Source organism: Narcine bancroftii, chromosome 3 (genome assembly GCF_036971445.1).
Source record: "Narcine bancroftii isolate sNarBan1 chromosome 3, sNarBan1.hap1, whole genome shotgun sequence".
NCBI lineage: Eukaryota > Metazoa > Chordata > Chondrichthyes > Torpediniformes > Narcinidae > Narcine > Narcine bancroftii.
The window spans coordinates 210,337,083-210,364,858 of record NC_091471.1 but is presented as its reverse complement, the minus strand read 5'-3'; the positions used below and the strand labels follow the sequence as shown (position 1 = coordinate 210,364,858).

Genomic DNA, 27,776 nt, shown 5'->3' with positions numbered 1-27,776 from the left:
TAACCTAGCTGTAGCGACCTAGCTACAGGTTCACTATTTATGAGGTAATAATTAATTGGGTTAAATTGGCCTTTACATTTCATGTAAGTGTTACAATGATCAACAGGGATAAACGAGCCAATAATTTCTAGAATGTGTGCATGTAGGTGAGCATGGAGGTATGAAAGTTGTGGACCAAGTCATTTTTTTCTCCAACTGTTTCTTCCTCCACTTACGCCTCCCACCCCCCCCCCCCCCCCCCCCCCCCCACATCCTCCCTCCACCCCATTCACCTGCCAACCTCCACAGATCATACAAATTAAGCAGGCCGGGTGCTTATTGGTTACCTCGGATGCCCGAGCCCTGATTGGGCACCCTGCAATCTAATAACATAACATAACAATTACAGCACGGAAACAGGCCATTAGGCCCTTCTAGTCCGCACCGAACCAAACACCCCTCTCTAGTCCCACCTCCCTGCACAATGCCCATAACCCTCCATCTTCTTCTCATCCATATACCTGTCCAACCTTTTCTTAAATACCAGTTGTGATTGGCCAGTTTCACTGCTCTGCTGCCGGCCTACGGAAACAGGCATTTCAGCCCGGTGGATGTTTTGCTGGTCTCCATGTTTGACAGCCATTTCCTGTGTCGGCCCAAGGCCCGGACCACGGGCCTCTACACACACTCCCCTCCACCCACCCCCCCAAGAACCGGTGATTGGGGCACTGTTTTTAGGAGGTTGACTCCTGCACTGTGGGTGATGGGCTGGTCAAAGTCCAAGTAGGCCAGTCTCAACTGGTTTACTGTGAAAGTTTCTCCCCTGCTGCCAATGTCCAAAACACAAGTGAAATCGTTGTATCTGATAACACTGTCTGATCCCTCGTAAGACCATGGTAGAGGTGACCAATGAGCCCCACACCAAACAAACACTTATTTACAATCAGTAAAGTTCTTTGGGACACAAGTGTAGACCATGGGGTCTAGGTTTAGCAGGAGCCAGGATGCCTAAGCGCTTGTGTAGTTGGGACAATGTGGTTGCCGGGGGGCTCCCCTAAGTCCTCAAGGGCTGTCACGAATTTACCTGGTATAACTAGGGGTATACCATAGACTAACTCGGCAGAGGATGCCTCGAGGTCCTCCTTGGGTGCAGTGTGAATGCTTTACAGGACCCAAGGTTCTGATTTGGAAGTCGTTTTCCTCTAAGAGGTCTATGGGCTCTTTCAATCTGAAAAGCGTAATCAAAATTCTGTGCTACCAAAATGTCAATAATCCATTTGTTGGAAAAAAAACAGTTGGGTTTGCTCCTCTACTCTTTCTTTAAGACCCACTATTTTAATATTTCTTCTTAAATTTTCCAATGTCTACTTTCTGTTGAAGATTTTGATTTTCCAGTAGTCTTCCACTCTGGTCATTCTATCATCAACATGTTTGCATTTCTTCCTGCACCTTCTTTATTTTCCCATCCAACTTATTTAAATTTCTCTTCATTTTATTCACTGTTTATTTTGTCTTTCATTCCTTGAAGCTCTCTTAATAATTCAATGTTGCTTACATCCTCTACTTTTACATTTTTAAATCTTCTTTCAATACTTCCTCTTCATGTTACTGTTCTTCATCTTCATCTTCTTCACTACCAGACCCTTGTGAGCTCGATTCCTCTTCTTCCGATGCTGTAGCTGAAGGCCCTTACTTCTTCGTGCATGCCCAGTGTATTTCCGGGGTCTTCCTTGACATCATCTCTCTGCTGCTGTGGACGAGTGATGTTGGTAGATGGTCCATCCATTGATTCACTCATGCAGGGAACAGCTTGAATGCTGGCTCCTTCCTTCAAACTTGATGTAGGCCTCAAATCTCTTCTAGTCTCCACTTCTCATCGGGCTCCAGGTAGGGCTGTAGCAGTTTTTTCTTTTTTCGGAGGCATTTTTAAAGTTTTGTTACAGTATTTAAATATACTTCAAACAAACAATTATTCTAAACCATTACTTATTTAGTACATTTTTTTAAAATTAATTTTACATGTCCTAACCCTACAGCATCACAGAAGAATTTGGACGGGTGCATAGATGGGAGAGGTATGGAGGGCTATGGGCTGGAGGGGGTGAGATGGCCTGTTTCAGTGCTGTAATTGTTATATAGTTCTATGTGCCTGGCATAAGTCAGTTCATGAGAAAAGAATTGGGGGGAGCTGCCAGTGTGGCAAAGCACAGTAAACACTTGTTCATCTCAAAATCCTGACCAAGGAGCAGATTTCATTCCTGCCAAACTTTCCAGCATCAGGCACTTTCCAATGTGAGTAATTGGTTAACCATCACCTTTTTGAGGGATCTGTGTGTGTTGAAATGACTGGTTTAAAAAAAAAATAATCATTATCTATGTAATTCTTTTCTGCTTGGTATAGCAGCTTAAACTCTGGCTTTTGTAGCTGGACTGGTGACTTGAGTTGCTGTGGTACAATGTGAGGGTGAGATCTTTGTGGATAGCACATTTAAAGAGATGATTATACTGCATTTGATGCCATGTATGGACAAAGAGGGAACATTAATGAACTTAGCCCATTGCTCAACTTGCTGTACCCCCACGACTTTGTGGTCAGGCACAATTCAAATGCCATCTACAAATTTACAGATGACATCATAGTTGTTGACAGAATCACAGACGACAATGAGAAAGCGAACAGGAGGGAGGTGGATAAGCTACATTGATTGATGCTACAACAATAACCTTGCGCTCAATGTTAGCAAAACCAAGGAGCTTATTGTGGACGTCAGGAAGGGGAAATTGGGAGAACATAAACCAGTCCTCATCGAGGGCTCAGCAATGGAAAGGGCTAAGAGCATCAAGTTGCTGGGTGTCAGCATCTCTGAGGATCTGTCCTGACGTCTCAATGCAATCACAGAGGGTTTGCCAGTGGCTATACTTTGTGTTTGAGGAGATTTGGTATGTCACCAAAGACTCTTGAAAATTTCTGCAGATGAACCATGGAGGGGATTCTGACTGGTTGCATATGCACAGGACAAGGAGAACCTGCAGAGAATTGCGAACTTGGTCAGCATCATCATAATCATGTAGATCTCCATCAAGGACATCTACATGAGATGGGGTCTTAAGGAACAGCCTCCACCACCCAGGCCAGGCCCTCTTCACGCTGCTCCCATTGGGAAGGAGGTGCAGGAGCCTGAAGGAGCACAAGGACAGCTTCTTTCCCTCTGCTATAGATTTCTGAATGGACAATGAACCATGGACACTATTTCTTTTTTTTGCATTAGTTTATTTATTATTAAATGCAATTTTATAGTAATATTTGCACTGTAATGGTGCTGGAAAGCAACAAATTTCATGACATGTTCAGGACAATAAATTCTGTTTCTGAGATAACTGCCTGAGGCAATTGTGATATTGTGCAAACAAATATTTCCATCCGGATAACTTTGTAGTGATGGTTCCATGGGAGTTTAGCCAGAACTAAAAGGAAGGCACCACAAGTGACAACTGCACAGAAGGGGATTAAAGAAGATTGGGGAAACAACAAGATGAGGGATTCAATAATGCTGGGTAGAGGTGGGCATTTCAGTAGCTTGCAGACGTGATTTTGGGAATGGTAGATGGTCTCCTTGTTAGCAGTGTTAAGCATGTCATTGCACAAGTACAGATGGCAGTTGAATTGGAAGTTGTGGTCTATTTGTGAGCAGATTTTGGGGAGCTGTGAAAAAGATTTTAAAAGTAATCTCAGGACATTTTTCCATCTTGATTACTTCTTATGCCACCAGTGCCATATGATAACACACTCAGGAATAGGAAAATGTAAGTGAAGTGTGATTGAAGGGAGGGTTTTATTCTCAGAATTGGAAAGAGAAGTAAACAAATTAATTTTCATTTACAGAGAAGGTGAGAAGAGGAGTAGATATGATTAAAAATATATATATCTGCGATGGGGTGAAGCCAAATCGGGTAGCTTAAAAGGTTAGATGGTGATTATACAGAGTGTAGAGTTGTGGGATGTGCAACTTGCAATAAGGTAATCAAGTTAGATAAATAGGAATTTAAATAAATGGACATCAAATACAAGGGAAAGTAGTTAAATGGGAGTAAATGTTTACAACAAAATAGATGTAGCAAATGAAAAAGAAAGGGTATGAAGTAATTGCCATTACATGACTGCCTCATGGGCAACATTTGAATATGAAACTATTGAGATGGTTGGAATTTAGGAAGGATATGTAAAAAAAAGAGGTGGATTTAAGTCTTTACTAAGGCACAAGATCAGTGAGACGATCTGGGCTTTGAAGATCATGATTTAGAATTGGAACAAGGGTGGTTTTGAACTAAGAAAAAATAAGGTGGGAAACATTGGTAGGTACCATTTATAGGCCACTAAAAACTTGATGTCATATTGAGCAAGGCATGATATTGGGGAAAGAGGAGCTTAATTGATCGATTAAAAGTTTCTTTAAAATACAGAAACCAAAAAAGCAAAAATAGTTTATCCAGCACTGACAGAAGAAAGGAAAGGCAGTATTAAGTTCAAGGAAGTGGGTTGTAAGAAATTGGGTCTGAGGATTGGGACAATCTTAGAATCTGCAGAGGCCTATAAATTAATAAAGAATAAGCGCATTCTGGAAAATGGAAAAAAATATAAATACACTGGAGATGGTTCTGTAGATCTGTATGGAGGAAAAGACAAGTGAGACCTATATGGAGCCCTTGCAGGTAGAGATGGGGAATTTATGGTGGTGAATGAGGATTAGAAGGATTAAACAACCACTTTGTTGCTTCATGGAAGAAGTCATTTAAAAAAAACTACTAGAAGCATCAGTGAACTGAGATTCTAGTGGGAATAAAGAACTGAAGAGAAATAGCCTTAATGGAAAGAGCAGAGCAGGGCTGGGAAAACAAAAAGCCAATAAATGTAAGGACCTGATGATTAATATTCCAGAATTTTGAAGGTACTGGCAATAAAAATTGAGGTTCTAGTGTCATCTTGAAAGTTGTATAAATCCTGGAATTGTTAAGGCGAGTTCACTATTTATGAAAGATAGCAAGAAGAAACAAGAAACTACCTACCTGCTAGTATTAAAAGTAGGAAAAATATTGGAACCTCATGGAAAACCTGAATACCTGGAAAAGGAGCAGATTGAGCCGAGTTGTGTTTGACCAATCAGCTGAAGCTTTTTGAACATGTGATAAGCAGAACCGATCAGAGGAAACTAGCAGGAAAAGTTTATTTGGATTTTCAGAAATCTTTTATATAAATGCACCAGGCATGTGGCACAGATAGTGTAGAGATCAGTGCCGGGTTCGAATCTAGCAAAAGGAATCTGTAAGGAGTTTATATGCTCTCCCTGTGTCTGTGTGGGTTTTCCCCAGGTGCTCTGGTTTCCTCTAAAACATGGAGTTGTGACATTGGGTGGCACGGATTTAAAAGAATGGAGTCAGCTTCTACCATGCCGTAAATAAATAAGAGGTTGTTCATCAAGGTCTGAACACTGGGAGATGAATAAATAAACTGAAGTGGATTAAACATTTGGTTCTGTGAGAATAATTGGATTTCAAGTTGATACAAATTGGTTATTGCAGGGACCCAGCTATGCAGAATCTTTATCAGTGACTTGGCTGGGAGCTAAATGTTGTTTTTCCAAGTTTGCTGCTGATACAAAATAGGTCGGGTTGTGATTAGAGAGGTGCATCTAAAGAGGTACTTGGGGATTAGAGACAAGCTGTGTGAGTGAGTGAACAAGAACAGCAGATGCAATATGATATAGATGTATTTGGTTGCCATTTTGCACAATTCAAAAGAGCAGAGATTTTTAAAAGGTGAGAGATGTTGATGTCCAAAATTATCTGGGTCCCCTTGTATATCAGTTACTGAGTATCGATGTGCAAGTGAAGCAAATGAACAATAATTAAAAATCTGAGAAAAATTTAAAGTAAAGCTCTCTCATTCCAGTAGTTTTGAGGTTGATTAAATATGATCCTGATAGTGAGATAAACTTGAAGGACCAGTTGATCTACTGTTACTATGAAAGGAGAATTATCTGAAGTATGAGCTGGATGTTCAATATTTCCAGTATTTTCATTTTTCATCTTCTGAAGATTTTTTTCTTTTTAATGGTTATATTACATGCTATGGTGTTATTTATCCTAGAGATATGATTCATTGACTGCAGTCATAAAAAGTGAGGATATTGCTAAGCTCGTCCAGCTGAATATGTGGGAAGGGATGTGGGTTCATTAGAACTCTGACTATTCCATTTGTTCTTTATTTCACAAACAAATTTCCCCCATAACTCCCACCTGGCAGTATGGGTTGGAAGTAATTTCTTACTCATCTGTAGTTTGTACGTTTTACTCATGTACTCTAGTGTGGGCAGTTTGGATGGTGTGGGATGATTATAGAGTGATGTATGTGAGTGTGTGTCCATTTTCAGGTTGAATATTTGAATTGACCATTTCAGCAAGAGAGATCAGACTGTTGAAGTGGTTGCTTCACATCTTGTGCAGATACTTCCACTTTCTGTGGAAGTGACCTGAAGTTTTGATTTTTTTAGAAAATTTGCAAATATTTGATTTCTATACACATTCCCGATGACTCTATTTACAAAGAGGGTGCAAGCTTGAAAATCAAATACAATATCTGATGTTTCAGTGGTTGCAAAGTGCCTAGGTGTAAGATGTTGTTGTTCTAATTTATGTTTGGTTTGATTATTTGAGGAGCCCCAGACAGAATGATAGTGGGATTAAGAATTCAAGTGGCATGAAGAAGGAGACGCTGTCATTTCCTGCAGACTCAGTGTGGTGTTCTGCAAAGCGATCAACCAATCTGTGTTTGATTTTTCCAATATGGAGGAGACCACATCTTGACACCGAATGCAATGGACAAGGCTGGAAAATGTGCAATGAATTAGTGCATTAACAGTGATTATTTAGGTACTTGCATGGCGGAAAGGAGAAAGAAGATAGTGGGAATAAAAGAGGCCTTTTCTGGCAAGCTGCCTGCTGTGTTGTTGGATCTGCTACGTTTCACATTGTATCTGGATTATTTGGATGGCAGAACTGGTGGCTTTGTGCCAAGTTTGTGGAGGATATGAAGATGAAGGGGCAAGTAGTGTTGAGGAAGCAGGAAGTCTGCTGATGAACTTGAACAGGTTGGGATAATTGGCAAAGACGTTCAGATGGAATACAGTGTAGGGAAATGTATGGTCGTGCATTTTGGAAGAAGGAATAAAGATGAAGACTATTTTCTAAATTTCAAAATTGGAGTTGCAAAAGAATGTAAGAGTCCTGGTGCAGGATTCCCTAAAGATTAACGTGCAGGTTGAATTGGTAGTAAGGAAGGCAAATACAAGGTTAGCATTCATTGAGAGAGGGCTAGAATATGTAATTCTGTGACTTCAGAAGGTGATGGTCAGATCACATTTGGAATATTGTGAGCAGCTTTAGTCCTCTATCTAAGGAAATGTATGTTGGCTTTGGAGAAGGTCCAGAGGACATTTAAGAGAATCATCCAGGGGATAATGATAAACACATGAAGAATTTATTGGCTGTGGCCCTGTACTCGCTAAATTTAATTTAAATAAAAATTTAGACATGCAGCATGGTAACAGGCCATTTTGGCCCACGAGTCCATGCCGCCTAATTTACATCCCATTAATCTACACCCCCAATTTGTTTTGAATGGTGAGAGGAAACCGGAGCTCCCAGAGCAAACCTACACAGACACGGGGAGAACGTACAAGCTCCTTACAGACAGCATGAGACTCAAACCTTGGTCTGGTCTCAATTGATGGGGATTTAAGAGCAGACCCGGGAGTCATGGAGTGAGCAATTCTTGCGGAACATGGAAAAGTCCCTTCTGACAGAGATTCTGAAGGCTTGTGGGGTAGGAGGTAAGTTTGTGTTGAATTTTGCCGTCCTCCCCTGGGGAAGAGTGGAATCAGGCAGATGTTTGGAAAATGGGGTTGAAAGCTCATTACAGTGTAGAAGAGCAGTCGCATTTAAATAATTTTTTTCTGCTGCCTAACCTGCTGAGTGTTTTCCAGTTAATGATTTATTTTTATCCCAGAAGAAGTTGATTTTCTGGGACATTAAAGTAATACAACATTCAAATAATTACAAATAAAGAAATAGGTGTATAGCTTTTATTATAGTACTTATTTTAATTTTAAAAAATTTAGACATATAGCACAGCGACAGGTCACTTCAGCCCATGAGTCTGTGCCGCCCAACCACCTTATTAAACTACAACCCCCGGTATGTTTTGAAGGGTGGGAGGAAACCAGAGCACCCGGGGAAAACCCATGCAGACACAGGGAGAACATACAAACTCCTTAGAGACAGCGTGGGATTTGAATCCCAGTCCTGAGGCTGGTGCTGAAACAGCATTGTGCTAACTGCTGTACCAACCAGGCTGACCTTACTGGGCAATTATTCAGAGGGTTGATCTGGTGACACGAGTCCATATCCCACTGTAACAATAACAGGGTTGGAATAAAATGCCAGCATTGTTAATCATAACAATGAAACTCTCATTACGAGCCCAATGGCTTCAGAAGGTCCCATCGAGAGAGGGAATCTACCCTTTTTATTGATGCGGTCTTCCATTTCTTTAAACTCACAACAATGTGATTGACTTTTAGCTGCCCTCTGAAATGATATGCAACTCGAAGGCAGTAACTTTGAACATTGTAAAGAGCAGAGAAAACAAGTGAACTAGTATATTGAAATTTGCAGGTAATATGTTGAAGGATGGAGAACTGGTTAATAGACAGAAAGCTGAATGAATGGGCCATTTTCATGTTGGGACCCTGTGATTTTAAGGTGTGCTACTGAGATTAGGCTAGGCTCCAGCTGTTCATAATCCATGTCAATTATTTGGATTCCATGTCATGTATGCTAACAAGCAGGTTATACACCGCTAGGTGGCAGTGTTGGCTCTGAGGAGCATGCAGCAAGGCTTCAGGGGGATATGGATGGGTTAAATGACAGGCATGTAATGGCAGATGTAATAAATTGACAAATGAAGTCCTCTGCTTTTGCAGAAAATGTGGAAAAATGAGTTGAGGTTAATTTTTCCATGGTAAGTTGTCAAACTGTGTTAGTTTTCAGAGAGATCTTGGTATCTCTCTAAAAGTTAGCATGCAGATGTAGCATGTAGTTAAGAAGACAAATGTATGGTAGCCTTAATTGAAAGAGATTTGAGTATAAGAGCAGGGATATCTTGCTGATATTGAATTGATTTCTCTGGAGATCTCATCTGGAATATTTTGCAGATATCTGCTCTATCTACCTGGGTAAGGATAAACTACAATAGAAGATGTGCAATGAACCACATCGAGGTGATTTCATTGAAAGACAAAATTCTTCCAAGGCTCTGTGATAAATGAGAAGTTGATTTTGCATTGTTGCAGTGTTATACCCAGGGATCACAGTTTCATTACAGGTGCTAGCCTTTTATCCGGATTCCAAAAACTAGCACTTTTTTCAGTAGATGACATCTGCTCATCAAAGATGGAGTTTGGTTCCAAACTTGACCCAACACAACCCTTGCTCAACTCCCTTGTATCCTATTGCGTTTTGCATCGCTAATTAGCCCTACCCATCGAGCATAACCCTTGCTTAACTCACGATGGAATATACCGTGTTGTTCCACAACTTTATAAGTGCCTCTGATTTGCCGTATACTGATGCCCATCCAGCGTCACGGCACTTTCAGCCCTGCGGCAGCAGCTTAATGGCAGTTGTCGCTACCCATGTTCCCCCATGCAGCTGAAACTGCTGTGCCAGTGCAGGGGAACAGAGGAGGGGGCTGTTTTCCTGCTGCTGGTACAGCGGTTGGTGGGGGTGGGGAGAAATGGGGGAAGAGAGAGATGGCAGCTTGATTTGGGTGGACATGCGGGGTAGGAGAGAGATGGCAGCGTGATGCGGCAAGGGGAGAGATGGCAGCCTGACTCAAGCAGGTGAGGGGGAGAGAATAGCGCAACACGGGCGGACAAAGGGGAGGGAGATGGCAATGCGATGCGGGCAGGAGGGAGGCACGGCAGCGTGATGTGGGCGGGGGGGAGAGAGACGGCACCGTGAATTAGGTGCGTGGGGGGGGGGGGGGGAAAGATGGCAGTGTAACTTGGGGAAGGGGGCTTAAAGGGATCAAAATGATTCCAAAATATGGAAGATTCCAAACAGCAGCAGGTGTCCGGTCCCAACGATCCAGATAAAAGGTTAGGCACCTGTATATGAACAGCACAGAAGTTATTTCACCAAAGGACAGTAAATCACTGGAATTCTCTGCCCATTAAGCCAACACACCCAGAGTTGAGTGCCCTCAAGAGTGAGCTCGTAGATTTTTATCTTCATAGATGAAGAGATAGGGGTTAATTTAAGGAAGAGGTAGAGTGTTAAAAATTGAACAATAGAGAACACAAAATAAAATGAATGTTTCTCCTCTTTGTCTTCTGTTTCTTTATTTGGAAAGTCATAAATGTGAATGATATAATCATCGCAGAATGGCAGTGGTGAAGTTCTTGGAGATGGTATAAATGGAAAAAATATTGGAAATAGTTTTAACAATGTTAAGGCGTGCATTTTAAATACTTAGATACACTTTCATTTCTTGCAATATTTTATTTTTGATTTTTCAAACAAACTCAAACAATTATCAATATTATCGATATTAATATTGACAATATCAATATTGATTACAGTTTACAATTATCAATTCTATACAAGATTTTCTGTAGACCTCAACCTTTTTCTATCCCCTTCCACCCCCACCCCTTACCCCCTCCAAGTTTAACACTTAACGATTCAGGATGTTGTTATGAACCGTGCATAATGAGCAGAGATAGACAATGAACCAGACAATGTTTAATTTTAAACCACTAATTTTATTTTTTGCTCTTAAGCTATAGTCTTAACTCTTAACACTAAATCTATCCTCCGCTATGCACAGATGTCTAGTGTATGTGTGTATGACATACCCAAACCATTACAGTCCAGGACAAAATCTAGAAAGTTACCTTAAAGTTCAGTATTTTAAATTCAGTGTTGAAGTGCAGGCCTTTGAAATTTGATGCCCAGAATTAATGTTGAACTGATGGGAAAACTGGGGTTGTGGCTGCTACAGGCTCATGAATTCTTGCATTGCCTTTGAAAAAAATGTCCATCCACACGAGTGATGGTCATAACACTCCTGGCCCTTTTGGAGGGAAGACTCTAACAAGGTGGCCTCCTTGAAGCTTCCAAGACCCTGGCACTGGTCTCTCCAAGTAACTTCACTGCTAGTCACACTTAAAATAAGGAGTCTCTCCAATTGACCTTCACTGTTAGTCACAATCAAAATGAAGCACTTTGCTTCCCAGAAAGACCCTCCTTACACAGATCAATTTTTCTGAGAAGGCCCAGTCGTTCACAGAGCATGCTTTGCTCTGAAATCCACAAAAATGTCTGGCTACAAGAGCTGCTTCAAAAAGCTGTTTTCTCTTCAGCAGTGAGAATGGTTCTCTCTTTGCAAAATCACAATGTCTTTGCAAATGTATTGAATCTAAAACAGACTGTGACAAACGTTCCCTTTCTGCTGGGCTGTGACTTGTGCTTGTGTGAAATGTTAAATGTTACCATTCAATCCCTCCTGTGTATATCTCCATCCTCAACCGATGGTCAGAACACTTCCAATCTCTTTTCAGTGCCAACCGCTCAGTCCAAGATTCCGCCCTGCTCCAGCTCCCTCAACAGCCCCTAAGGCTAGAGCTGGATGAGGTCCTCACCCTGGATGAGACATATAAGGCAATCGAACAACTGAAAAGTGGCAAAGCAGCAGGTATGGATGGAATCCCCCCCAGAGGTCTGGAAGGCTGGCGGCAAAACTCTGCATGCCAAACTGCATGAGTTTTTCAAGCTTTGTTGGGACCAAGGAAAACTGCCTCAGGACCTTCGTGATGCCATCATCATCACCCTGTACAAAAACAAAGGCGAGAAATCAGACTGCTCAAACTACAGGGGAATCACGTTGCTCTCCATTGCAGGCAAAATCTTCGCTAGGATTCTACTAAATAGAATAATACTTAGTGTTGCCGAGAATATTCTCCCAGAATCACAGTGCGGCTTTCGCGCAAACAGAGGAACAACTGACATGGTCTTTGCCCTCAGACAGCTCCAAGAAAAGTGCAGAGAACAAAACAAAGGACTCTACATCACCTTTGTTGACCTCACCAAAGCCTTCGACACCATGAGCAGGAAAGGGCTTTGGCAAATACTAGAGCGCATCGGATGTCCCCCAAAGTTCCTCAACATGATTATCCAACTGCACGAAAACCAACAAGGTCGGGTCAGATACAGCAATGAGCTCTCTGAACCCTTCTCCATTAACAATGGCGTGAAGCAAGGCTGTGTTCTCGCACCAACCCTCTTTTCAATCTTCTTCAGCATGATGCTGAACCAAGCCATGAAAGACCCCAACAATGAAGACGCTGTTTACATCCGGTACCGCACGGATGGCAGTCTCTTCAATCTGAGGCGCCTGCAAGCTCACACCAAGACACAAGAGAAACTTGTCCGTGAACTACTCTTTGCAGACGATGCCGCTTTAGTTGCCCATTCAGAGCCAGCTCTTCAGCACTTGACGTCCTGCTTTGCGGAAACTGCCAAAATGTTTGGCCTGGAAGTCAGCCTGAAGAAAACTGAGGTCCTCCATCAGCCAGCTCCCCACCATGACTAACAGCCCCCCCACATCTCCATCGGGCACACAAAACTCAAAACGGTCAACCAGTTTACCTATCTCGGCTGCACCATTTCATCAGATGCAAGGATCGACAATGAGATAGACAACAGACTCGCCAAGGCAAATAGCGCCTTTGGAAGACTACACAGAGTCTGGAAAAACAACCAACTGAAAAACCTCACAAAGATAAGCGTATACAGAGCCGTTGTCATACCCACACTCCTGTTCGGCTCCGAATCATGGGTCCTCTACCGGCATCACCTACGGCTCCTAGAACGCTTCCACCTGCGTTGTCTCCGCTCCATCCTCAACATCCATTGGAGCGCTTTCATCCCTAACGTCGAAGTACTCGAGATGGCAGAGGTCGACAGCATCGAGTCCACGCTGCTGAAGATCCAGCTGCGCTGGATGGGTCACGTCTCCAGAATGGAGGACCATCGCCTTCTCAAGATCGTGTTATATGGCGAGCTCTCCACTGGCCACCGTGACAGAGGTGCACCAAAGAAAAGGTACAAGGACTGCCTAAAGAAATCTCTTGGTGCCTGCCACATTGACCACCGCCAGTGGGCTGATATTGCCTCAAACCGTGCATCTTGGCGCCTCACAGTTTGGCGGGCAGCAACCTCCTTTGAAGAAGACCGCAGAGCCCACCTCACTGACAAAAGGCAAAGGAGGAAAAACCCAACACCCAACCCCAACCAACCAATTTTCCCCTGCAGCCGCTGCAACCGTGTCTGCCTGTCCCGCATCGGACTTGTCAGCCACAAACGAGCCTGCAGCTGACGTGGACTTTTACCCCCTCCATAAATCTTCGTCCGCGAAGCCAAGCAAAGGATACTATCCCTTACAGTGATAATCCCATTTTACTAAAACAGGAGGTTGTAATAATGTTCACAACAAAGGTATGAAACAGATATTAGGGGTTTATGGGTTTGTCACATCACGGCAGCCAGTGCTCAGGCTGTTTTCTTTTTCTTGACTTTTTCCTGGTTGTGATGGATGGGCTGCTCACTGCCACGCCAATTGTGGGGTAGACGGGGAAGGTAGGGTTGCGAGGCACAATCGTCCACACTATAATTGTACTCCTACAGAATTTAGCAATGGTTGCCAAATTTTCAAGAAAGTGTTGCATTTTTTCCTTGAGTTGTAAGTAATTTTCTGCAGGGGAACACAGCTTTGCCTTTCTGCCTTTCAGTGCGCAATGCTCAAGCAGGAGTAGGGTTTCCAGATTCTCTTTCGTTTCTTCTACTCCAAGGCAAAGATATTGAAAGTGAAATGAATTCAATTTTATTTTTTAGTTGGCAATGGGATACCTCAATGAGAATAATATCCAAATTCATATTTAAAAAAAAAAAGATTTTTGAGGTGGACAGTATCTTTGTGCCAGATGCAACAATGGCTTGCATTTATGCAATGTCCTTAATATTAATAATGTGGCCCAAAATGATTTGCATAATTGTTGTCCAAGTATAATACTGAGCCACATAAAAGGGATAGAAAAACTCAGTCAGTGGTGGAGTTTGAAGAACAAACCCGCTGAAGTAAATAACAAACAGCTGGAGGGACTCAGCTGGCCAGACAGCTTTCATGGAGGATAATGATCTATCATCATTTTGGATTGGGACCCTGTATTGACACTGAGAAGTGTGGACCTTGGGCAGCTCAGACTTGATCACTGTTGGTGAGTGAATTAGCAATATGCAGAAGGCTGAAATAAGATCCTGTAGAGCTGTGCATCCACTAACTTTCAAATATTTGGAGTGTCATTCAGTGTTCTGTTTTCTGCTGGGCTGTGATGATGAAAAGTGACCAATTTAATAATTTCTCGATGCTGGATAAGTGAATTTTCCAGTTTTTTGAGATTGCGTGTGGCTTGGATTAGTGAACTAACCACTAGGAATGCCAATATTAAACCTGTATTTTTTACCTATTTATTTTCCTTTTTTTTGCCAGTTGCTTGAGGTTGCTGAAATTCTGGATAACGGATGGGGGAGGGGGGCACCGGATAAATTCTGGATAACGGATGGGGGAGGGGGGGCACCGGATAAATTCTGGATAACGGATGGTGGAGGGGGGGGGCACCGGATAAATTCTGGATAACGGATGGGGGAGGGGGGCACCAGATAAATTCTGGATAACGGATGGGGGAGGGGGGCACCGGATACATTCTGGATAACGGGGATTTTATTGTAATATAGATTTTTAGAATGGGTTTCTGCAATAGCAGATAGTCATTATTTTATCTTGATAAACCCACTTCAGGTCCATGGTTTTCAAAAAGTGTTCAAGGCATTCTGTTAAAGTGGTATCAAACATTTAATTTTGGTATCTTAGTTTAATTTTGTTTTGAGTTGCTTGAATTCTTCATTTCTGGTGTTAAGACCATTTGGTAAAGTATTTCACTGGCTCTGGTTCTGAGCTACTTCATTAATATATTTTCATGCATTATTTATTTCTAGGGATTTCTTTTTTCCCAAAATGAGCCTTTGTAACTCATTTATTTAAAAAAAAAAAAAAATTTTTTTAGACATAATACAGTAACAGAGCTTTTCTGCCCATCTGTGCCACCCAATTACATTGGAACGTTTTGGACGGTGGGAGGAAACCAAAGCACCTGGAGGAAATCCTTACAAACTCCTTACAGAACACTGGATTTGAACCTTGGTCGCTGGCACTGCAACAGCATTGTTTTAACTACTACACTAACCATGCATGGTAGTCTTTGCAGATGCATATGTTAATTTTTAATTATTTGATGATTCCTGCAGCCGACTTGGAGCTAAAGCTGACTGATTGTTATGTTTAAGAATAAAACAAGGAAGCCTGCTGACACCGTGGTTGAAGTAAAAACAATGCTGGAGAAACTCAGCAGGTCAAACAATTTACTTTATACAGCAAAGCTAAAGGTGTATAACCAACATTTCGGGCTTGAGATTTTCATCAAGGTATGAGCAAAATGAAGACAGGCGCCCAAAGAAGATGGTGAGGGAGAGGGGTAGATGATTATTATGATACATCGTGAATAGATCTGATCCCAACTGATGCTCATTCTTGAATTTTGTTTACAGGTGCACAAAATTATGCCAACATAAACGTCACGATTTAAAGGATGATGTTCCTGAGAAACAGTGCCCAGTTACTGTGAATCCTCGTCATATGAAAAAAGCTTTTAAAGTTATGAATGAATTGAGAAGGTATGAACTAATTATTCTTCATGGCAGCTTGTCTCAGGATATCCATTGTGGGACAGAGCAGTGATTCTCAACCTTTTTCTTTCCACTCACCTACCACACCTACCACTTTAAGTAATCCCTATGCTATCGGGTGCTCTGTGATTAATAAGGGATTGCTTAAGGTGGTATGCGAGTGGGAAGGGAAGGTTGAGAATCACTGCTCTAGACCCAATTGTTTCTGAAATATTTTGCTTGAGAAAAATTGTCATTGGCCCATTTCCTTTGCAGTTATGAAACCGCGCACATAACGAGTCAATTAGGTACGATTAAAACATTGGTTTTCAAACATTTTCTTTCCACCCACATACTACCTTAAGCAATTTCTTACTAATCACAGAGCACCTATGGCATAGGGAATACTTAGTGATATATAAGTGGAAAGAAAAAGGTTGAGAACCACTGGTGTAGAGGATTGAACCAAATTGTAATGACTAAAAGCAAAGAACAGTTCCATCATCTGGCAACCTGCCTTAAGGTTTACTGCTCAGTACTGTCATGCAGTCACGGAAAAGTCTAATTTTACTTATTCTTTCTTCCTTTCTTACTTTGGCAGGAGCTGAGAGAATTATCTCATTGCGAGCTGCTTAGTAGTGATATTTGTAAGCTGAGGAGTTGTCTACTAAAGATAACTTAAAAATTCTGTGTAATTTAACATGAATTACTTTTATGGTGGTGGTTTTGAACAGGTCATTGTTCCCTTGACCTCTTTAGCATTACAAAGTACATACAGCACCACAATGAAACAGTTTGGTTCAAACAAACGTTTCCCTATCTATCTTCACCTGACCACATTGTCATGTTGTTCTGCTTCTTACACTGTGCTCATCCAGGTTCCTTCTAAAAGCAAATATGCGTTCTCCTTTACAGTATTCAATTTCATGATCTAAGCACCCCAAGGGGATACACATTTCTTCTCAACTTCCTGTTTGGCTAATTTATGATTATCTCATACTAATGGGATCTAATTCTGGTCTTTGTGATGTGAAGTAATCTTCTTGACGCCTTCACTATTAGGTTGTTTTATGATTTCGGAAGATTTCTCTCACCTGATCCCTCAAATATTCTCCTTTGTTTGATTCAGCAGATTGGATTGCTTTTTACCCTTATCTTGTTGGGTGTAATCCATCAGCTCAGTTTCATTCTCATGAATTATCTTTAAGTCTTCAAATGGTGCATATTTTTAAACAACTGATGAAATTGCAATGCTTTGTTACCTTTTAACTTGGGTGAGCAAAGGTTATGTGGTTAATTGCTCTTACTCAGTTCACTGCAGCAATAGCTTTCCCTCTGCAGAACCAGTCATTCTTGTCAATCTTTTGTATTTTTTTTCATATTCTGCATATTATTGGTGAAATGTTCAGTGAAGATATGTTTCTTCAGTTGAATTGAATTGAATTGAAAAGGTCACGTCTCCAGAATGGAGGACCACTAGGAATGCCAATTCCTTCCTAAGATCGTGTTATATGGCGAGCTCTCCACTGGCCACTGAGACAGAGGTGCACCAAAGAAGAGGTACAAGGACTGCCTAAAGAAATCTCTTGGTGCCTGCCACATTGACCACCGCCAGTGGGCTGATATCGCCTCAAACCGTGCATCTTAGCGCCTCACAGTTCGGCGGGCAGCAACCTCCTTTGAAGAAGACCGCAGATCCCACCTCACTGACTAAAGACAAAAGAGGAAAAACCCAAAACCCAACCCCAAACAACCTATTTTCCCTTGCAACCGCTGCAACCGTGTCTGCCTGTCCCGCATCGGACTTGTCAGCCACAAACGAGCCTGCAGCTGACGTGGACATTACCCCTCCATAAATCTTTGTCTGCGAAGCCAAGCCAAAGACAAAGAAGACACAACTCAGCTCATACTGCTGCCATGGGGAAAGACCACGAGATCCAGGAACAGCTGCTACTCCTCCACCATCAGATGCCCCCCCTCCACCATCAGGTGCCCCCCCTCCCCCATCCGGTGCCCCCCCTCCCCCATCCGGTGCCCCCCCTCCCCCATCCGGTGCCCCCCCTCCCCCATCCGGTGCCCCCCCTCCCCCATCCGGTGCCCCCCCTCCCCCATCCGGTGCCCCCCCTCCCCCATCCGGTGCCCCCCCTCCCCCATCCGGTGCCCCCCCCTCCCCCATCCGGTGCCCCCCCTCCCCCATCCGGTGCCCCCCCTCCCCCATCCGGTGCCCCCCCTCCCCCATCCGGTGCCCCCCCTCCCCCATCCGGTGCCCCCCCTCCCCCATCCGGTGCCCCCCCTCCCCCATCCGGTGCCCCCCCTCCCCCATCCGGTGCCCCCCCTCCCCCATCCGGTGCCCCCCCTCCCCCATCCGGTGCCCCCCCTCCCCCATCCGGTGCCCCCCCTCCCCCATCCGGTGCCCCCCCCTCCCCCATCCGGTGCCCCCCCCTCCCCCATCCGGTGCCCCCCCTCCCCCATCCGGTGCCCCCCCTCCCCCATCCGGTGCCCCCCTCCCCCATCCGGTGCCCCCCCTCCCCCATCCGGTGCCCCCCCTCCCCCATCCGGTGCCCCCCCTCCCCCATCCGGTGCCCCCCCTCCCCCATCCGGTGCCCCCCTCCCCCATCCGGTGCCCCCCTCCCCCATCCGGTGCCCCCCTCCCCCATCCGGTGCCCCCCTCCCCCATCCGGTGCACCCCCTCCCCCATCCGGTGCCCCCCCTCCCCATCCGGTGCCCCCCCTCCCCCATCCGGTGCCCCCCCCTCCCCCATCCGGTGCCCCCCTTCCCCCATCCGGTGCCCCCCCTCCCCCATCCGGTGCCCCCCTCCCCCATCCGGTGCCCCCCTCCCCCATCCGGTGCCCCCCTCCCCCATCCGGTGCCCCCCCTCCCCCATCCGGTGCCCCCCCTCCCCCATCCGGTGCCCCCCCTCCCCCATCCGGTGCCCCCCCTCCCCCATCCGGTGCCCCCCCTCCCCCATCCGGTGCCCCCCCTCCCCCATCCGGTGCCCCCCCTCCCCCATCCGGTGCCCCCCCTCCCCCATCCGGTGCCCCCCCTCCCCCATCCGGTGCCCCCCTCCCCCATCCGGTGCCCCCCCTCCCCCAATCCGGTGCCCCCCCTCCCCCATCCGGTGCCCCCCCTCCCCCATCCGGTGCCCCCCTCCCCCATCCGGTGCCCCCCCTCCCCCATCCGGTGCCCCCCTCCCCCATCCGGTCCCCCCCCTCCCCCATCCGGTCCCCCCCCTCCCCCATCCGGTCCCCCCCCTCCCCCATCCGGTGCCCCAACAACAAACTCAATCAGTGGCTCATTTAAGGACTCTGTACACTTTATTGATATTCTCTCTGCATTGTAGTCAATTTGTTTACATGTGTACGTTGAATGCAGTTTTTTTTTTTGCAATACCAATAAGTGATCATTCTACCTGGCCTGCAGGAAAATGAATCTCAGGATTGTATGTGATATCATGGTAATAAATCTGAAATCTAAAGTGACGATATGAACGATGAAGCTCAAGGCCAAGGCTAACTGTATCTTGCAGATATTGACTTGCATAGGATAAAAAATCACAGTGACACATGGACAGAATAGATTTCATGGATGGCAGTTGTTTTAAATGTTTGAATACTTTCTACTATCCTGCCCCACCGTCCCAACTCTTGGGGGAGGGGGGGGTGTGGAAGAAATCAATTTGTAATGTAATAAAAAGAAAAAAAATGTAACTTGATAACAGGAAGATCTCAAATTTATCATTAGACACAGTGCCATACAGGTGTTCCCTTAATAATGCATTATACAATGGCACTTATTTGGGGTTATAATTTCAAACCTTTTTTTCCCCCAATCATGTCTTTGAAGTGAAAGTTTCCCCATTGCCTTAACTGAGAAAATCTTTGTAAAATCAGAAAATGCTGCAAACGGTCATCAGGTTGGGCAGCACCACCAGAAAAGAGAGCAAGAGTTGGTGTTTTGGATGCTTTGTAAAATGAAGCTACCTTGTCATGTTTTCACATGCAACAAAATGGAAATAGACTCACTTCAGCTCCGTGCAGTCTTCTATTTCTATATTGTTTGCAAATGATGTGAGAAAAATGTTGCTATATTTTTAGCAAAACTCTCTTTAGATATGTACTGAACATGTTAATCAATTTCTATGGTTTAATTTTGTATTACAGGCCAAATTCAGAAAATGCCATATTTGGTGGGGAGTTTCAATGCCTGCTGTTAATTCTGATCCAGGAATCTGCAGAGCAAAGTTTAATTATAGTATTAGATCTAACATTGAACATTTTCTTCAAATAATCTCCACTCTGTTCTCTTGCAGTCAGAATCTTTTGTGTGATGTCACACTTGTAGCTGAAGATACTGAGATTCCAGCACACAGAGTCGTTCTGGCAGCCTGCAGTCCATACTTCCATGCAATGTTTACAGGTATTGAAAAGGGTAAAGGTTCTATTATTGTCATTTAGAATGTAACATGCATTAAATTCTTTAACTTTTGTAAGGTAGACAGAATTGCCACTTTGTCCAGCGCCCCTCACAGAACCTGCAGCTCCTGGTGTTCCTAGACAGTCTCCGTACTGACCAGTCCAAGATCAGACAATCCCAGGACTATTCAGGCTATGAGGTGCACCAGTATAATTTGTCTGATGGATATAGTTATGATGGTGGTTTGGTCCTCTAGCTCAACCATTCTCAACAGGGGCTGTAAGGTGCTCTGCCCCTGCCAGGGGCACAGCACATTTAAGGGTGGCCACGGACTGAAATCATAAAATAGTTTTTGTGTTTTTTATGTAATCAGTAGGAGAGTAGAATGGAAGAAACCAACTAAACAGCAGCTTAGCAGGGAAGGGGTCCACTGCTGAAAAAAAATTGAGAATGACTGCTCTAGCACATCCTTCCAGACAACTGTTCCTTTTGAATTTTTCTCTCATGATAAAATGATGTTGATGCCAGAGGGGAAATGAGATGTTTTCCCCAAAGGGAGGAAATAGTTGAAAATAAATCAATGCAAACAGCTCTAATGCAACTTCTTGGCTCCTGGCTCACAAGTATCAAAGACCACTATTTGATCTTGTCTGTGATGCTCTCTATAATAAATCAACCTACATGTTGCCCACCCCCCCCCTATATTTCTGCAGTCAAACATCAGCTAAGATTAGTGAACTCAAACATGTACAAAAGAGAACAAGAATGATGAATAGGTTATTAAATTGATTTTGAATATATAGTTTCAGTAATTGTTGAGAAGTCCTTTTCAGAATTGCAGAAATAATGGTTTTTATTCATTGTGAATACTGTTTCAAACATTTTGTTTTCTTAATTTAATCTTAATTTAAGAATTCTTAAATTCTCAACTCATATATATTTAGTCCAGTTGACTGAATTACCAGCATAATGCTCTCTACTTCAGAAGCTATCCTCTGCTTTGAGGGTCTATTTGAAATATGAGGGAAAAAAAATGCTGCTGCCTGCCCAGATTGTACCCTTGAGCTGTATTACATCTGGGACATGGAAGAATAATTATATTTGCTCTTAGCTATTTGGGAGACTGTATTCTGCACACTTGTTGTGAATCATATGGGTTCACATAAACCCATCTGGAGATGGGATCTCCACCAGAACATGCATTTTCCAGTGAAGTTTTATTGAAACCACCAACCTGGTGTTTGAGAACACTGATTTCTTGTGTGAATGTATGAAATTGTAAGATTACTTGCTCACCATTGGCAAAGAAAAATGAGAAGGTAAGCAACTTTAGGGGAGTCTTGGAGATTTGATTCCTTTGCATAAATACCAATTAACTGGAATTCAAGCAATCGGCAAAAAACAAATCAAACAAAATAAATGGATAAAATATATGGAAGTTTAAAATCGGCATGCCTCACCCTTAGTTCGCCAATCCACGCAGCATGCAATCTCAAGCAACCGGAAAATTCACTTATCTGGCATCTACCAATCCGCATACGTGCTGGTGCCAGGGGTTTTACTGTACTTGGCGAAAAGACCCAGCAGATAATGTCTTAACGGTATTTGTTAAATTGAGACAATGTACAAAGTGCCTGAAGATCTCAACAGGTCAGGCAGCATCTATGGAAGACAAAAGGCAGTCAATGTTTTGAGTTAAAACCTCTCATCAGGACTGGGGTGAAAGAGGGCTGAAACCAAAATGAAAAGATGGTGGGAGGGGGAGGAATACAAGAACAGGGATCACCGAAGGGGAGCAGTGAAGAGTTGCCCTCACAGAACTGCTGTCAGAGGGAAGGAAAACATCCTCAGGGTTGACATACCTCCAGAGGCTTTGTAGTGGAGCAGCTGGCATCTATTCTAGTAAAAACATAATGTTGGAAAAACTCAGCAGGTCAAACAGTGCCCTTTATAGCAAAGATAAGGATACATATCTGATGTTTTGAGCCCTTTATCAAGGTTTGATACAATAATAAAAACAAAACTGAATTAAAAAAAAAATAAGTCAAAGCTTCTTGGTAATTTTGGTCTGAACACCATATGTTTGCTTGAGGAACAATCAGAAAAGTACATGTCAAGATTGTCAAATAGTTATTTTAAACTTTTAATTTATTTCCTTTTGGACGTAACAATCTTGAGCTTCAGTATACATCCCTTCAAGATGGAAAGAAGAGCAGTAGAGTAAAACCCCTGGCACCTACAAGGATTGGTAAATGCCAGATAAGTGAAATTTACAGTTGTTTGGGACTGCATGTTGCGTGAATGGAGATCTGTGAGGCACGCCAATTATAAACCTGTATTTGTTACCCATTTATTTTCTGTGATTTTTTTTTGCCAGTTGCTTGAGATTGCTTGAATTTTGGATAACAGGATTTTACTGTACGGGTACACAATCCTTTATCTGGACATCTAAAATCCAGAAAGCTCCAAAAACCGGCGGGGAGGAAGAGACGGCAGCGTGACTCGAGCGGGCAAGGGGGGGAGACGGCAGCACGACTCCGGCAGGAGATGGCAGCGTGACTGGAGGGGGCAGGGGGTGGATATGGCAGCACAATTTGGGTGGGTTTAAATCTGGAGCTGCTGGCTTTTGTTCTGAAATCTGGAAAAATCTGAAATTCAGAACACACTGTCCCCCAAGGGTTGCAGAATAAGGATTGTGTACCTGTATTTGGCTATAGAGCACCTTGACGGCACTATAATATGCCAAGATCATGCTAGAGTTAGTTTTCACCTTGTCATTGATTTTCTGTCTGATTTCTATTTTCCAATCTAAAATACAATCTAAAATACAATGCTGGAGAAACTCAGTAGATTAAACAGTGTATGTTATGTAATGTTATGTTTTAAATTAGCAGCAATGGTAATATACCACAGACAATGGTATTTTCAAAACAGCTTTTCACTATGTGCAAATGTATACATGTGTGTGGTTTAAAACCCAGTTTAAGCTTGATTCTGAAGACATTATTTTAAAAGTTCAGTCTCAGAAATCTTTTGTGTTGAAACTCGGTCTTTACTGCTGTTCAAAAGCAGTTATGGAGGAAGTGTGAGGCATCAGATTTCTTTAAATTGTTGTTCAAAAGCAATAATGAATTATTTTGAATTTCTTTTGTAGAGCTGTTTTCAGTAATGCTTCTTCATGCAAACAATTTTCTCTCTTGCATGGAGATATCGTGTTCACATGATAAATCTATCTTTTCTAAAGAGACAGTGAAGTAGCTAATTATTCAAAACCACTTTTCAAGGGTTCCTCCTTTTCATAAGGAGAATATAAGCAGCCTTTTGATATGCATCTCAATCCTGTCTTACTTCAGGATGTCAAGGTGACAGGATGGCCAGGCATCTTCTTCCGATCTCAAAATGGCTCTGTTTTCAGTAGCATTTCTCTCAAAAATCTCATGACACATGACATCATATCTGTTTAATTTATCCAAATGCATGAATCATGGCAGATGGCCTTTTGAAATTACTTCACATATATATGCTAAAAGCATCTCTGTTTAATTAGACCCACTTCACAAATATGAATTATGAGCTCACGGACTCTGGCCTGTCTAATGACCATTGAATTAAATGTCCTGCTTGTTTGAATAGTTGCCTCTAAATTTCCATTCTAACAACATAAGTAAATAAACAGAGTCTTGTATTTAAACAGATGGCCTCCTTGAGTAACCCGCAGTTCTTCTTGAGTACTTCATTTTTATGTTTACACAGCTTCCACTGAACAATGAATCCACAGACCACCGGTCTTCGAGATCTGCCAGCTTCCATCTCAAAGGTCTCTCTGAGAGTAATTGTATATCTGTAAAATGAAAATGTGCCCTGTCCACCCAAAAACTAACTTTACAAATATATGTATTATAACTAAAGATTTTAACTTAAAAAAAATTAATATTAACACAAATCCATTACAGTAGCAAAGATGAAATTCAAGTCAAGTTTATTGTCATCTGACGAAACAGCATTCTCCAGTCCTCTGTACAAAACACCAGACCTGCAAAGAGACAAGACACATGCAAAAAATACAAGTATTTCATCCATACAAATAAATAAATATTGTTTCATTTTAGAGTCTCGGATGGTTAGTGTGAACAGTTCCTTTAGTCGTTCAGGATTCTCCCTGGGAAGAAGCTTTTTCTCAGCCTGATGGTACTGGCTCTGAAATTCCTGTATCTCCCGACGGAAGCAACTGAAAGATGCTGCATACAGGATGAAAGGGATCCTCAGTGATTTTATGCACCCTCTTCAGACAACAATCCTGATAGATCATGTCGATGTGGGGGAGGGAGACTCCAGTGATCCTCTCTGTCACTCTTATGGCCTATCCATTTCTCTGCCACAATTGTACCACACTGATACAGCCGACCAGGATGCTCTTGATAGAGTTTCTATGGAAGTTGACATAATAGTGGCCGGTAGCTTGCCCACTTCCATCTTCTCAGGAAGTATAGTCGCTGTTGCAACTTTCTGACAAGTGAGGAATTCTTGATTGTTCACGTTCGGTCACTAGTTAAGTGAACTCGAAGGCACTTGGTGCTCTCCATTCTCTCTACTACAGAGTTGTTGATGTGTAGAGGAGGGTGGTTCTTCCTGGTCCTCCTGAAGTCCACGATCATCTCCTTCGTCTTGTCCACGTTGAGACTGGTTGTTACTCTTGCACCACTGCATGAGGTTTTCCACCTCTTCACTGCAATCCGACTCATTGTTGTTGCTGATGAGGCCAACTACTGTTGTGCCATCTGCAAACTTGATGCCAGTGTTAGAGCTGGATCTGACATGAACAGGAGCAGGCTGAGCACACAGTTCTGAGGTGTGCCATAGCTCAGTGTGACAATGCTTGATGGACTGCTACTGACACGGACAGACTGGTTTTTCTGTTAGGAAGTTCACAATCCAGTTACAGAGAGGGGTGTTGTGTTCCAGCGAGGACAGCTTCTCCATCAGCATCTGGGGAATGAGCGTATTAAATGCCATTGAACAGCAGCCTGATATATGAGGTGTTGTTCTCCAGGTGGGACAGGATGGAGTAAAGGATCAAGGCTATAGCATCATCTGTGGAATGGTTTCTTCTATAGGTGAATTGAAATGGGTCCAGAGTCTCTGGGAAATGTGCTTTGATGCATTCCATCACCAGATGCTCAAAGCACTCATAATGGTGGAGATCAGTGTCACAGAGCATTAGTTATTGAGGACTGTTTTTGGTATCCTCTTGATACTGGGATAATGGTGGTTGTCTAGAAGCCTGCAGGAATGATAGACTGCTGCAGTGAGGTATTGAAGATGTCTGGTTTCTGCTAGCCTACTCTCTGTTCTCCCTCCCTTCCTTTTCCTTTTGGCTTCTTTCCTCCAGCTCTCCACCTCCTTCCCTCTCCACAAAGCCATCCCTGCACTCCCTGCTTCCTGTTGTGCCCTATTTCATTATTCATCTTATCTGGCATTTACCAGTCCCCATAGGTGCTAGATACCAGGGATTATACAAATTCATTAACTGTATTCTGGGCAGTTTCTGAGGACTATATTGAGGAACCAGAGGATGAGCCACATGAAACGAGACTGCCCCTGGCCATCCCCCTTCCCCCACCCACCATTTTGTGCAGATGCCTGCCTACATTTTTTCATACCTTGATGACGGGCTCAAGCCAGAAACATTGGTTATGTATCTTTATCTTGGCTAGATAAGGTACACTGTTTGATCTGCTGAGTTTCTGTAGCATTGTGTTTTAACTTCAATCATAGTGTCTGGGAAGAGTCACGTGATGGAGTAGTGGCCGGTAGGGGAATACTAGCCCTCTCCAGAAAAGAAGAAATAAAGTGAAGAAAATACAAAGTTCAAGAAATACAAAACATAACAAATAAAAGATAAAGTTGTAGAGAAAAGAAAGAAAATGGCACCTAAGAAAGAAAGAAAAAGTAAAAACAATGGGAAAAAAAGAAGAAAAGATGGAAGAGAAAGGAGAAGGCCTTACCTGCATGAAGAAACAGGGAGCCGTCGTGGAGAAGAGAGCCCATTCTCCGAGGTTGGTGACTACCCCGCAGAGTCGCGTCCTCCTGACTGGTGGACTGCAAAAATGGCTCTCTGACCCAAACAAAAGTGTGCAGTGCGCTTACTGAGAAGAAGGAGAACACCGATGGGAGGTGGGCTAGCTGAGGAGCAGGCAAACACAACGTGACCAGCTGAGGGATGCCCGACACCAGGGTTCTCAGCTGGAAGAGGAGGAAAGCTATAGGAAAGGGAGTGCAAGGAAAGAAGAGCAGCAGCAGGAGGCCCAACAGATGAGAGGACCAACAGCAAGAAGCCAAGCAAGAAGAAGCCCAGCAAAGTGAGGCAAGCAACTCATCAGGAAAGCCAAAAGAGACACAGATACAAGGAAGAGAAGAAGACACAAACACAGGTATAGATACAGAAGAAGAGGAAGAAGAAGACCAAGATCTGCACAGAGAGATAGAAGGTAAAACAGATGGACAGAATATAGATAGTTTTTTTTTCAAGAACAAAAGAGAGCATTAAAAGAATGGTTGACATTAGAATTTAGTGAAATAAAAATAAAAATGAAAAGTACAGAAGAAAAAGTGAATAGATTAGAGCTGGTCATGACAGAAATAGGGAAAGGATTAGAAAATGTGGAGGAACGAGAAATGGCTGTAGAAATGGAAGTGAATGACTTAAGAAGAAAATTGGAAGAAAGTGATAAAAAAGTTAGTCTCAAGAGTTGTTAGCTCAGAAAATTGATATGTTGGAAAATTATAGTAGTCGAAACAACATAGAAATAGTGGGCTTAAAGGAAGATGAAGAAGACACAGTTATGAAAGAATTTATAAAAGAATGAATCCAAAAGGTCCTGGGATTGACAGAAATACAGGAAGGAATGGAAATAGAAGAGCACACAGAGCACTAGCTCCAAAACCACAGACACATAAAAAACCAAAATCCATTTCAGTAAAATTTTTGAGATGTATAACATGAGAAAATATACTGGAGTGGGCAAGGAATAAAATTAGAGAAGACAATAAACCATTGGAATACAAGGGTCAAAAAATAATTTTTTTTGCTCAGACATAACTCTTAAAGAAGAGGAAAGAGTTTAATACAGCAAAGTCAATCCTATGGAAAAAAGGTTATAAATTTACGTTAAGACATCCAGTCGTGCTTAAAATATTTATCCCTGGGGAGCAAAACAGACTGTTCTCGGATCCAGAGGAAGCACAAGAATTTGCAGAACGCCTGCAGGACAGAAGGAGAGATGAAGAGTTGTAACAAGAATGAAGAACAGTGATTAAAATATTATATAAAGATGTAAAAATAATGTATATGAAAGAACTAAAGAAGGGAAGAAAGGAAGTAAGGGGGAAAAAAGAGGGTGAACTTTGTGTTTATATTAAAAAAAAAGTCTTCGGTGGGGTGGGGGGGGTTGGGTGGGAGAGAATAACCGTCACTGCGAAATCAGTTG

General features: G+C 43.1%; 1 protein-coding gene across 1 annotated transcript in view; it reads left to right on the top strand.

The window, feature by feature from the left end:
• The window catches only part of klhl2 (kelch-like family member 2), a 175,942-nt gene that overhangs the window by 15,228 nt on the left and 132,938 nt on the right, over positions 1-27,776 (top strand). Inside the window, exons 2-3 of the mRNA XM_069926491.1 lie at positions 15,760-15,885; positions 20,186-20,292. Coding sequence (XP_069782592.1) covers positions 15,760-15,885; positions 20,186-20,292 — 233 coding nt within the window. The remainder of the gene's footprint in view (positions 1-15,759; positions 15,886-20,185; positions 20,293-27,776) is intronic.